At 40.6% G+C, this 12,358-nt stretch overlaps 1 protein-coding gene across 2 annotated transcripts in view; it reads left to right on the top strand.

Annotated features, from left to right (window-relative positions):
* The first annotated feature begins 8,874 nt into the window (after window positions 1-8,874).
* LOC114053871 (solute carrier organic anion transporter family member 5A1-like) overlaps window positions 8,875-12,358 on the top strand; it is a 190,847-nt gene continuing 187,363 nt past the window's right edge. For both annotated transcript variants that reach the window (XM_027876976.1, XM_027876975.1), the window contains exon 1: window positions 8,875-10,114. In XM_027876976.1, coding sequence (XP_027732777.1) covers window positions 9,103-10,114 — 1,012 coding nt within the window. In that variant the 5' untranslated portion in view covers window positions 8,875-9,102. The remainder of the gene's footprint in view (window positions 10,115-12,358) is intronic.

The raw sequence follows: 12,358 nt of genomic DNA, 5'->3' as shown, positions 1-12,358 counted from the left end.
TCCTAGCATTCTATACAAGTCTCAGCTCATGATGAGCTTTAGCATTGCCAGCAGTGTTCTTCCAGGAGCATGCCCTGCTTTTGTATTTATCCTCTGTCCAATCTAGTCAAATCCAACAAGCATTTATTAAGCACTTATGTGTATACACTATTCTAGGTACTGGAAATACAAATTTGAGAAGAAAAACTATCATTGTCATTAAGCATACATTTGACTGTAGCTGATATTCTTCATTACTTGACCTTATTTCTATCTTCTCTCTCTTTTTTCCATTTTATTTTTTTAATCAGCAAAAATCTGCCTTCTCATACTCTTTTATTCCTCCCCCACCAAACTGTAAAAGAAAGAAAAACATAAGCCTTGTTACAGATATGTAGAGTCAAGCAAAACAACTTTCTACATTGACTGAGTCTAAGAATAATGTTTCATTCTGTACTTTGAGCCACTCATCTCTCTATTAGGAGATGGATAGCATGCTTCATCATCAGTCCTCTGGAATCATGATGGGTCACTGTACTGATCAGAATTCCTAAGTCTTTCAAAGCTGTTTGTCTTTGTCTTACATAAATTGTTCTCCTGGTCCACTCACTGCATTCTGTATCAGTTTGTACTAGTCTTCCCGAATTTCTCTGAAACCATCTCTCTCATAATTTCCTATAGTGTAATTGTATTCCATCAAATTTATATACTATAACTTGTCTATCTATTCCCCAGTTGATGACTACTCCCTCAGTTTCCAATTCTTTGCCACCACAAAAGAACTATAAATATTTTTGTACATCCTTAAAGTTTGTTTTGCTTAGGACTAATCCCTCCCTTAATCTACACTCCCTCTATTCAACTCTTCTCCCTTCCTTCTTTTCCCTCTGATTTCCCTGTTGAGTGAAATCCGTTTCTGTACCTGTGTATGTGTATGTGTATATTTTTTCCTCCTTTTACCAGTTTAAATGAGTGAGGTTCAAGTGCTGGCTCCTCTCCCCACTCCCTCCTCCTTATTTGTATAGACTTTTACTTATGCACCTTAAATATGTGAAATAATTTTCCCAAACCTTCCTCTCCCTTCTCCCCTCCAGTGTATTCCCCTTTTCCTACCTTTCAAAATCTTCTTTTAAGATCCTCAAGATTTAACAGAATCATTCCCAAGCCTTCCATTTAATTAGATCCCCTTTATGACCCCTGATGATCATGGAGTTTAGAGGGGACACATTTATTGTCTTCCCAAATTAGAATGTAAGCAATTTATCCTTGTTTAGTCCTTTATCATTGTTCATTCATGTTTAGCTTTTTATGTTTCTCTTGACTTGTGTGCTTACCCTTAAAAGTGTCTATGAAGTTCTGATCTTTTCATCAGGAATACTTAGAAGTTCTCTATTTCTTTAAAGGTCCATTTCTCCCCTGTAGGGTTATACACAATTTTTTGCTGGCTAAGTTATTTTTGGTTGTAAGCCAAAGTATAGTCTTTGCCTTCTGGAATATCATTTTTCAAACTCTTGGCTTCTTTATAGTGGTAGCTGCTAAATCATGTGTGATCCTGACTGTGACTCCTCAGCACTTGACATCTTTCTTTCTGGCTGCTTGCACTATTTTTTCTTTGACCTGCAAGCTCTGAATTTTGGATATAAAGTGGCTGGGAGTTTTCATTTCAGAGTTTCTTTCAGAAGATGACTGGTAGTTTATTTCTATTTCCATTCTGCCTTCTGGTTTTAAGGGATCTGGGCAGTTTTATGATTTCTTACATGTGATGTTTAGGCTCTTTTTTTGGATCATGGCTTTCAGGTCATCCAATGATTCTTAAATTTTTTTCTCCTTAATTTGTTTTCTAGATCAGTTTTTTTTTTACTATGAGATACTTTATTTCTTTTCCCCCCCTTTTCAGTTTTTTTAACTTTGTTTTTTAATTTTTCTTGTTGTCTTATGAAGTCTTTGTCTTCTACTTGGTCCATTCTAATTTTCAGGGAGTTTGTTGTTTGGGCAAAATTTTGCAACTCATGTCAAGCTGTTGATTTCCTTTTCAATCTTCCATACCTGTCATTTCTTTTTTATTCTACCCCCTATCTCCTTCCACTTAATTTTTTTTTTTAAAAAAAAATCTTTTTCCATTTCTTTCAGGAATTCTAGCTGAATTTGTGCCCAAATTCTGTTTTCCTTTGAAGCTTTGCTTGTAGACATTTCAAGTCATTGCCCCTTTTGAGTTTGTGTCTTGAGTGTCCCTTTCATCATAATAGCTTTTTATGGTGAGATTCTTTTTCTATTTGTTCATTTTTCCAGCCTATTTCCTGGCTTCACATTTTATGATAGGTCCCTGCTCTGTACACTTCTGTCCTAAAGGTCAAGGCTGGTTCTGCTGCTGATTTCTTCTGGTATTGAGTGTTGCATTGTTCCAGGATCTTTGGGACATCTCAGACAGGAGACTTGCAAGCTCTCAGTTCTCCCAAAACAAATCTGATTGTTGCTTACATGGTCTAAGTTCTGTATACTCCTGATCTGGGTTTGAGTCTGAGCAAGAAGCCTGTGGGCTTGTCCCATTTGGAGTTCTAGTAGATTGCACCTGAAGACAGGTACTCAGCTAGCCAGCTGGAAAGCTCTGCTGATTCAGAGTAATAGACTTGTAGGTTTCCCTTTGGTCTGTGATTCTTTCCCTGGTTATTCCTTTACAGGCTTCTGATTGGGCTGGAAGTTGGAACTGAGACCCCATTCCCCTCCTGGAGTTTGAGCCTCACAAATGCTGCTTGCTTCTGAACTTGCTCCTTGCTCTGGGAATCCAGTCTAGGACTACTCTTTCTTGGATGGATGCCACCCATAGGTTCAGGTTTCCTCCTCAGCCACCTGGGGTCTATGATCTGAAGCTGGATAGTGAGGGATAGCTGTCAATTGGCACCTGTTCATGCACCCTACAAAAATTTTGATTCCTAAATGCTGAGTCGAGAACCACCTCTTGTTCTCGCATTTTTTCTCTTTAAAAGAAATAAATTTCTATTGATACCTTTTTAAAAAAAATATCATCTGTGTTTTCCAGTTTTTTCTCTCCCTTTCCAGAGAGCAATTCCTTATAGAATTCTATACCATGATATCTTACCTGTCTTTCTCAGGTCCTTAGAACTTATGATTGAGGAAATCTGGACATTCTACTATGTGCTCCTTAGGTTTTTAGAGAACTTATTTTAAAGATGGAGTGGTCACTTTCCCTAGGTTCTGCCATCATTTTTATTTCATACAGCTCTTTGGTGAGAATTAGATCAAGAATAACAATTTCCCTGATTGATTCCTCTATCTTTAGAAAGATGAAATTTTAATTAAAGTAAGCCAAGAATTTAGCTGATGTACTTTTGGCATACAGAGAATTCTAACAGATGTCCATATAATTTAAGTCCACCCTGCCATCATTACTATATAGTGCTTTTGTGCCCAGATTGTGATCTGTTTCCCAAACTTCTCATTCATTCACTCCTTCTGTCAAGGTATTCTATGATAAACACTGATAATACATCTCTTTTTGCATCCAATAATCTTTACTTCAATGCTGTGTTATACCATGCTTTCCACCTCTGGAGTTCCTCATATGAATGTACCATCAATATAGGTGCTACTCTACCCATCCCTTTAATCTATTTTCTTTTGAGGTGATTCTTTTGAAGAGTCATTTTCCAGTTCAAAGTCTCATTTTACCAAGTCTTAGTGAAACCTCAGAGGTCATTTGCCTCCTTGGATTTATGATCTTAGTTCACCTTGTTCTCAATACTTTGTACATTTCTAAATAAACATGTGAGATCATGTTTTTTATTCCTGGTTCCTTTTTGGATTTTTTTCTTCTGTGGATTTCTGGGCATCTATACTGTTATCTTTCTTACATTGTAGCTATTCTCTTTTGTAAGTAGTTTGGTGTATTTATGGAGCTAGTTTTCTCCTACTCTATTCTTTTTTTTTTTTTAATATATTTTGTTTAGATTTGCAAGAGTACAGGCAAATATTTATATATCAACACTTATAAGATTCTTCTACCATTCCTGTATTTTAAGCTGGGTTTCAGGAATCCAAAACTGACTTTCAGATACCATCATCTTAAGCAGTTGTTCATTTCTGAAATTGTCATTTCTCTTCTGAAGCCTTTATCTTCAACCAGCAACAGTGATGAAAATACCACCTGTGCCCTTAATGTCTTGATTTTATTGCTCAAGTCTTCATAACCCTTAACAATGCTTTCTGGAGTCTTTCTATAGTATCATTTGTGTCCACGTAAATCATCCAAAATTAGTAGTAGTCGTTAGGTTACTATATAGATATTAGTTATTTTATTTAGTAAACTATGACTTTGTAAATGTTGATTTATTGTAGCAAAATAGGGAGCCAGGAGAGGCCCTATGAGTAATATGGTATGACTTTGAAGGAAGTAAGAAGATTATTTTCAAATATATTTCCCTTATCCAGCTATAATAATATTTGAAATTCTAACATTAGAGATTCATTCCTTTTGGCTTAATAATTGCCCTGGCTCCATGGCCCTCAATTAAAATAAATACCCCTGGGTAACAAATTCATGTATAAATTAGTTTATGATATTTTTTTCTCCAAGAGATGATATTAGGTACTGAGGATTCAGAAAGCAGTGTGGGGAATCAAAACTTCTGTGTGTCTCAGACAGGACTTGAAAATTGTCTCTACTATGTTATTTTTCTCTGGTGTTTAATGTAAACTATGTGACTTGATATCACACAATAAATATCTGAGTGATATGTATGGTGAAGTTTTCTGCCATTGAAGGTTTGTGTATTTTTTTTTGAAGCAGTATTTTAAAATGTCCATCATTATGCTCTCCTGAGTGTAATGCCCTCATTTTACTGTTTATCTTATCTGCTTCTATTCCAGGGTATTATTGGAGGAGAGTTGACTTGATTTTTTTTTCTTTTTTTTTTTTGCCTAGAACCAATAGAAACTAGTGGAAGCAGGTTTCTTTTCTAAAAACTGTTATGGACAAATATCTTCTTAGTAAAGATAGAAAAACACTGATTGCTGGGAAGAAAAGCCATTGGAAAATGATTATAATTATGCAATTGATGAATGGGAACTTCAAGGGCTAGACAAATACTGGGGGGTTTGCAAATAGCTGTTGGAAAACAGATTTTTCAAGGCCTTGAGATCAAAGTCTTGCTTCAGGTTTAGCATCTTTTCCTTTTTTTCCCTTGTTGATTGCTATGGAGAACTTTTCTGTTATGCCCACCTGCAGGTGACATGATAGTGTAGAGATACATTGATTACTTTGAGAAGGTCAGAACTAGAAAATTGAGATGCAGTAGATAGACACTGAACTTGGAATCAAGAAGACATGAATGCAAATCCTGTTTGCAGGTTTTTTAGCTGTGTTATAATGAACAAGGCATTTAACTTCTCTGGGCCTCAGTTTCCTTATCTGTAAAATGAAGGGGTTAGGCTCAGTGGCTTCTAAGGCCCCTGTCTGTTCTAAATCTATGAGCCTGTGAAATACACAAAAGTGTCTATTCCTAAATGGAAGGAAGGACTTGGAAGCTGTTCACCTGTAGAATTATTGATGGTATAAAATTGAGAACAATTTGTTAATTTGGTTTATTTTCATACACAAATATTGCAAATGAAATATAGTTGAAGTATTCGATGTGTTTTTATTCAACTAAATGTAAACTCAGTAGATGATTTATTTGCCTTTAATAGCACCTTTCCAAGTCTGAATCTCTCTGGTCAGTACAATTTCATACTCAATTTTTACTACATTTAAAAAAAATCTAAAAAAGACAGTTAACTCTGTAAAGTTCCAAATTCTAAACAAAGTCAGGAATGTGTAAGTGAATAGGAATAGGTATATTTATATCTATATATTACTGTGGATGAAAATTATCTTTAACATTCATTTTAAATTGTGGCAGATTTTCCTCAATGTCTCCACCAGGGCTATTCTAATGAGACTTCTAAAAAAATATAATTAAACTTTTAAAAAGACCTTCCATATACGAGAAATGATAATAATCTATCAATTACTCTTTCTTCCTGTGTTCTCTTCCATTTTGTTTCCCTTAGCTTTTCTCTCTCCTCTGATTGCAAATATGGGTACATACCATGCAGCAGAAATACATCATGGTTAAGTGGAAAGAGCATTGAATTTGGAGTGGGATCTGGGAATTAAATCTTACCTGGCTTCAAATTCTGACACTCCCTGTATGATCTTACACCTCACTTTCATCTGGAAGATTGAGGATTTGGACTAGCTGACTTCTGAAGCCCCTTCCATCCCTTGATGTATGATGCTATTAGTCATTCACACCTCATCTGTAAAATGGGGATAAGAATACTCACACTTCCAAAGTTTATTATTGTGAGAAAAATTTTTAAACATATGTTTTTTCCCTCCTTGGTAGATGAAGGGGAATTATGGGGGGGGGGGGGGTGTTCCTCTTCTCACGACGAGACGTTCCTTTTCTCATGGTCGCCACATGCTTCAGACCAGGAGGAATTCGTTCTACTAGTCATTCTGCTAGCTATTCTAAGAGTTCAGATAAGGTTCCGGTGTGCGCCTGCGCCCTCTGCTGCTGCTGCTCTCTCTCTGTTTGTCTTTTTTGTGTGTATGTGTTTAGAGGGAAGGAGTGTTAGGTGACAGGAGGTGGAGGAAGAGTTCAGCTGGAGTCATGCATAGTCTCGTTCACTGATTTATCAGCGCCAGGACTGAAGCAAGAGGCAACCTCCCTAAACAGCACGCATCTCCTCCGCCTCCACCTTTCCCTTCCCCATCCCGGTGCCCCACTCTAAGGCAGACAGACACACAAGTGAGTAGCTGTTGATTGTGTTCCTTAGCAGCGTTACCTTTCTCTCTTTTTGCTGTTCTTTCTCTCCCTGAGCTGCTCAATCGAATAACACACCTGCTCACTAGCATCCTGTCTCATAGGGCCTCCCTGGGCTCCCCTGTCCGGTGATTGTAGCTCTCTCAAGCCTGTGTTAACGATCCTGCCTGTGTCATTCTTGTGGATGACATTCACCCTGCCCTGGATAGGAGTTTGCTGGGATTCCCCGGATCTGTGCTTCTGTAGCCAGTGGGATTCCCCGGGAGCGCAGCTCCTGCAGGAGCACGGGTGGGGGAAACCCAGCTTTGTGAGGCTGTAGGACCCCTAAGCTGCAACCATGCTAGAGGAAGTGAGCTAGCGTCTGGTTGAGGGGCAAAGTGGCTGCCGCCAGACGGATCTAGGAGTTTCTATGTCCCAGCCGCCTCCTCACAGGGTTATTTATTTATTTAAAATCCAGCAGCACAAAGGCAGAGCTCGGACATCCACATCGAGATTAGACTGGAGCAGAGCAAAGCTCTCCCTTCCCTAATCCCATCCCCCACTCCTACCCCTACCCCCGTGCTCTTCCTTTGGCTGCACGTATTTCTGTGACCTGAGGACTAACGTGCGGCTTGGGAGCTGGTTGTGGGGATTTACAAAGACAGCAACTCCACTCTTTACAATCCTGGTGATTCCAAGCTAGTAATGTGTACGTTATTTGTTTTAGAGCAGTTCATCCATCTATGTATGTTGTGTGTGTGTGTGTGTGTGTACACGCATGCACACGCCACCGGCGTACACTGTACGTTCACTTTGTGTAATTATGAAGCTTCTTCCGTACTTACTGTGCCAGCGCTCATCTTACATAGTTATGTGTATGTCGCAGATTGATGTCCGGAACTGCTCTAGGTAGACAGAGAATCGTTCAGTCTACCACAGGCTTACTCTACCGCTATTTCTTTGTTTCTTGACATTACCCTCCCTTTCTTCAGCATTGAGAATTCCTGCTTTTAAGATGTTCAGTTTCTAGTGGGACCTTGCCCCCAGAGACAGGCTCAGTGTGGGATGCAGCCTTGAATGCCCTTGATATTTGTAATTGAATATTTCTTTCCGTGGGGTTTATTTTTAGTTTTGGAAATAAAGGCGCAGGCATGCTGACCTTTTGCTGTGGCTTTTGGCTTTAAATAAAAGGGTCTCTTAATTGATGAATTAAACAGACATATATTGAGTAGTGCACACGTGGGTTTGCACAAGTATATGTACATTCTTACACACTCGTAAAGATTTTTTTTTTAAGAGAAGTGCGAGAACGAGTCCTCTCTGTGTGTTAACTTTCCTTTGTTCTTATGGATATTTTCTATTTTGGGAACTGCAGTAGGAGTAGGAAAGGTTACAATTAGTTCCCCCAAATAAAAAGGAAGCTGCTTCTGAGTCATAGCGACAGATTAATAATTATTAACATGTTAAAACAGATGTGCTGCCCATTGCCAAGGGGGCGGGGCAGGGCTGGGGACGTCCGCCCCGTAGACAATGAGAGAGGATCTCTGCCGCCTGGCTCTTATTGTTCCGGAGTCTAAAGACTGAGCCTGACGGCCCCCTCCCTCCCCCTCCTCCGGCAGGTTCTTGTCCCATAGCATCGTCCTATCCCCTCTCTGTTCTCTGGGTGGTCCAGCAGATCCCCTGCGCTCCCCACCTCGGGAAGCTGGACAAAAGCTTCTGGCCTCTCTGACCTTTCATTTCTCTTTTTCTCTCTGTGCCTTTCAGGTTGGAAGTTTTTCCCCTCGGGGGTTTTAGGAGCGAGGCAGCGAGGACAGAGCTCCCCTTCCACAGCTTCGCAGGCAAGGAAGGCGGCCAAGGGATGCCGACTAGCCGAGAGAGCCCTGTTCGCCCGCAGCCTGGCCACCAGTCCGTCCAGTGCCCCAGCACTGTCCTAGCACTTTGCGCCTCTGCGTAACCAGCGCTGGGGGCCGGAGGGGTCACGCTGGTTGCCTTTTGAGAGTGAGAGAGGGAGGGGATGCACCCGGCGCAGGCAAGGCGCCCCCTGCGAGCTGCTGACAAGACGTGGTATTCAGTCAGGGCTCATTGGAGGACATCTGGGGTCATGCGGCCCGGAGCCTGCGGGGCTCTGTCTGAGCCCGGGATGCATTTGGCTTCTGTCTGCTAGTTACTATGACCTGCCCCGCTGCTCAGGGTCCCCAGTCCCGGTCCCACGGCGCTCCCGCATGGGCCCGGCTTTGGCGCCCTGTGCAGGGTGGCTGAAGAGCTTCAGCAGGGTGCTTGTGTGGGGTCAGTCACTAACTTGATCTGAATTAGACTCGCCATGGCTGCGCCCGAGTGCGAAGGCAAGGGCATAATGAAGCTTCAGGTGGGAGAGCCGAAGGAGGGAACAGCAGCCTCCGCTGCCTTGGAAGAGGGCAAGCATGAGACCCGTAGGTCCAAAAGTTTGCCAATTCTGAACTCCGCTGGCGGGCGGGACCCCAGCCCCCGGAGGGCAGATAAAAGGTTTAGCTCCTTTAGGAGGCCCAAATCGGGTTTTTATGGTTTCTCAGGGGGCACTGAGGTGAGGCGATGCATAGACCCGGTTCAGGTTCAGCTGGGGCCCAGCTGCTCAGCCTCTTCCCGGACTGTGTTTTCCTGCACTCCTTCCATTTCTTCAGGGATGGTTGGGACCTTAGACTGCAACCACGTGGTCGCCATCGGCAAAAGCCTGTCCGTTTCCTCCACCCAAGGCCTGTCGGTTTCCTCCACCCTGGCAACCCTACAAGGCAGAAGATGCCTCCACGTGGTTTTGACGGATTCCCGTTGCTTTTTGGTTTGCATGTGCTTTCTGACCTTTATCCAGTCATTGATGGTCTCAGGATACCTCAGCAGTGTCATCACCACCATCGAGAGGCGCTATAGCTTGAAAAGCTCGGAATCTGGGCTGCTGGTCAGCTGTTTTGACATTGGGAGCCTGGTTGTGGTTGTTTTCATCAGTTACTTTGGAGGCCGGGGCAGGCGGCCTCTGTGGCTGGCAGTGGGTGGACTCTTCATTGCACTGGGGGCTGCCCTGTTTTCTTTACCTCATTTCATCTCTCCACCGTACCAGATTCAAGAGCTGAACTCTTCAGTTTCCAAAGAGGGTTTGTGTCTGAATGGCAACAGCAGTGCCAGGGACCTTTTGGAGTCATCTCTCTGTTGGAAGGACTCTGGCGGTAATGATCACTCGCTCTATGTAGCTTTATTCATTGGTGCACAGGTTCTCATTGGTATGGGCTCCACTCCTATTTATACCTTGGGACCAACCTACTTAGATGACAATGTCAAGAAAGAAAATGCATCATTGTACCTAGGTAAGGCATTCTTGTGGTCTTTAACGGTATCCAACTTCAAAATCAATGACCAAAATGTGTTTCCTTTTAAGAAGCCACCTTTCCCCCTCACTACCACAAAATTTCAGACTACTTGACTTAGTTTGAGGGTGATGCTTCCCATTCTTTTCACTCTGCATTGGTGCTGTTTTCAGGGAGTTATTTTGGAATGACAGATGTCACCCAGTATACATTGAATAAGTTTTCAAACTATTTTTTCATTCCCAACCACAGATGACTTTTGATGTGAATGAAGATGATAATGAGGATGTTGATTTTTCTCTCCAGGTTATGCTTCTTACTTCTTTTCCCTTTCTATTTTGCATTATTTTTGGAGAAACTCAGATCAGTCAGTTGTGCTTGAAAACAACTGATCTAAGGGGCTGTGTGGGAGTGTAGCAGTGAGCTAAATTTTGGGTTATTTGTTGCTTTTATTTCATCCCTCCTCATAATAACAGGGATAAGCAAAAATTAACTGCAATGAAATTAGCTTTATTGCAGCCATATATATGTATACATACATCTATGTATATATGCTATACATGCATATATAAGTATATATGTGTGTATGTGTATGTATGTATGTATGTGTGTGTGTGTGTATATATATATATATATATATATACATAAAATGTATTGTACTTGTGCCTCTGGGAAAAAATCTTGAATGACATCAAGTTCACTAATTTACATTGGATTGAAAATCATTAACTTTATTACTACTGAATTATACTTTTTTTTTTTTTGTAAGACAATGGGGTGAAGTGACTTGCCTAGAATCACACAGATAGTAAGTGTCAAGTGTCTGAGGCCAGATTTGAACTCAGGTCTTCCTGAATCCAGGGTTGGTGACTGAGCCATCTAGCTGCCCCCAATATATTCTTGCCAAGAAGTGGCTTTTGGATGTTAATATTCAGCTGTGTAACTGCAAAATTCACCCCTACTCCCTTTTTTTTTTTTTTTTTTGCTGAGAGCAAAGAGGAATATATAAGGTGATATTACTTGAAAAATGGTGTGAACCCTGGCAGCCAGTGCAACTGGAAGCCCAATTCCTCCTTGACTGGGTAACTTTGAGTGTCCATACCAGTAGTTCACTTCAGAACTGAGTTCTGTATATGAAGATTTGGTAAGAGTAGGTGAAGAGGTGAATATGCCAAAAGTTTTTCTATTGAAATCTTTTCTTCTTTTCGTTATCCTTTGTGGAGTGACCAAACCACGATATTATTTTTAGAAGGTCAACAGGCCTAACACTCTAGAGTATTCATTAGATTTAGTTATTTATGCATACCAAGAGTCCAGGGTTTTGGAAATTTCAAAGGCCTAATAATAACCATGCAGATGCAATCTGATTACATAATCTTTCCCCCAGAGCAGAGATAATTATTGCCAGAATCTGCTATCGGTAAGGTACGGGAATTGTTTAATCACATCAGAGAAAAGACTTGTAGGTTTTATTTTAATTTTCAGAGAAAAGATCTGGGGAATAGTAAGGGAGTGGTACAGAACCATTTCTCTTATTCCCTTGCCTCAAACTGCTCTTAAAACACAGGGAAAAAACCCCATTGTCTTTCAAACATTCCATGGGCATGAATTTAATTCCATTGGTAGCAATGGACCTTCTTTATAACAACTGAGAAAATATATCAATATCAAAAGGTAAAAGTCTTGTGAGGCAGAGAACTAACCTTTTCTCTCCCCAAACAACAGGAAAAGTAAATAACAACTCTCTAAAAGATATAGATAAATAAGTATTGCTAGAATTTGTCACGAACAACCTACCTTGAAGTTTTAACCTCTAGGGAGCAGGAAGTAGTGGAGAGTAGTAGGCCTGAAATCAGGTGATTTGGGCTAAAATCACAGTTCCTTATTAGATGTATGACCACAGGCAAGTCACTTTAATCTTGCTGAGCCTCAGTTTCCTGTCCTGTAAAATGAGAATAATAATAATATTAGTACCAACTACCTCACAGGCTTATTTTGGTGAGGAAAATATTATGAAATCTTAAAGTGTGTTATTGATAAACTGTAAATATTAAAATGTGAATACTTATATTAACTTTCAGAGATTATTACCTAGTAATGTTGACTGTGACAGACCCCATTGTGTAAAGAAAAAAAAATCCTCCATATACCTTTTCAAATTGGGGTCATAGAAGGTAATATACAAAGAGGAAAGTGTACTATTTAGTTTACATTTGTGGTGTTGGGTTGGTTTGTTTTTTTTTT

This window comes from Vombatus ursinus, unplaced genomic scaffold, assembly GCF_900497805.2.
Source record: "Vombatus ursinus unplaced genomic scaffold, bare-nosed wombat genome assembly UNPS02014812.1, whole genome shotgun sequence".
In the NCBI taxonomy this organism is placed as follows: domain Eukaryota; kingdom Metazoa; phylum Chordata; class Mammalia; order Diprotodontia; family Vombatidae; genus Vombatus; species Vombatus ursinus.
The sequence above is the reverse complement of the archived record's forward strand: the minus strand, read 5'-3'. Positions and strand labels throughout refer to the sequence as shown.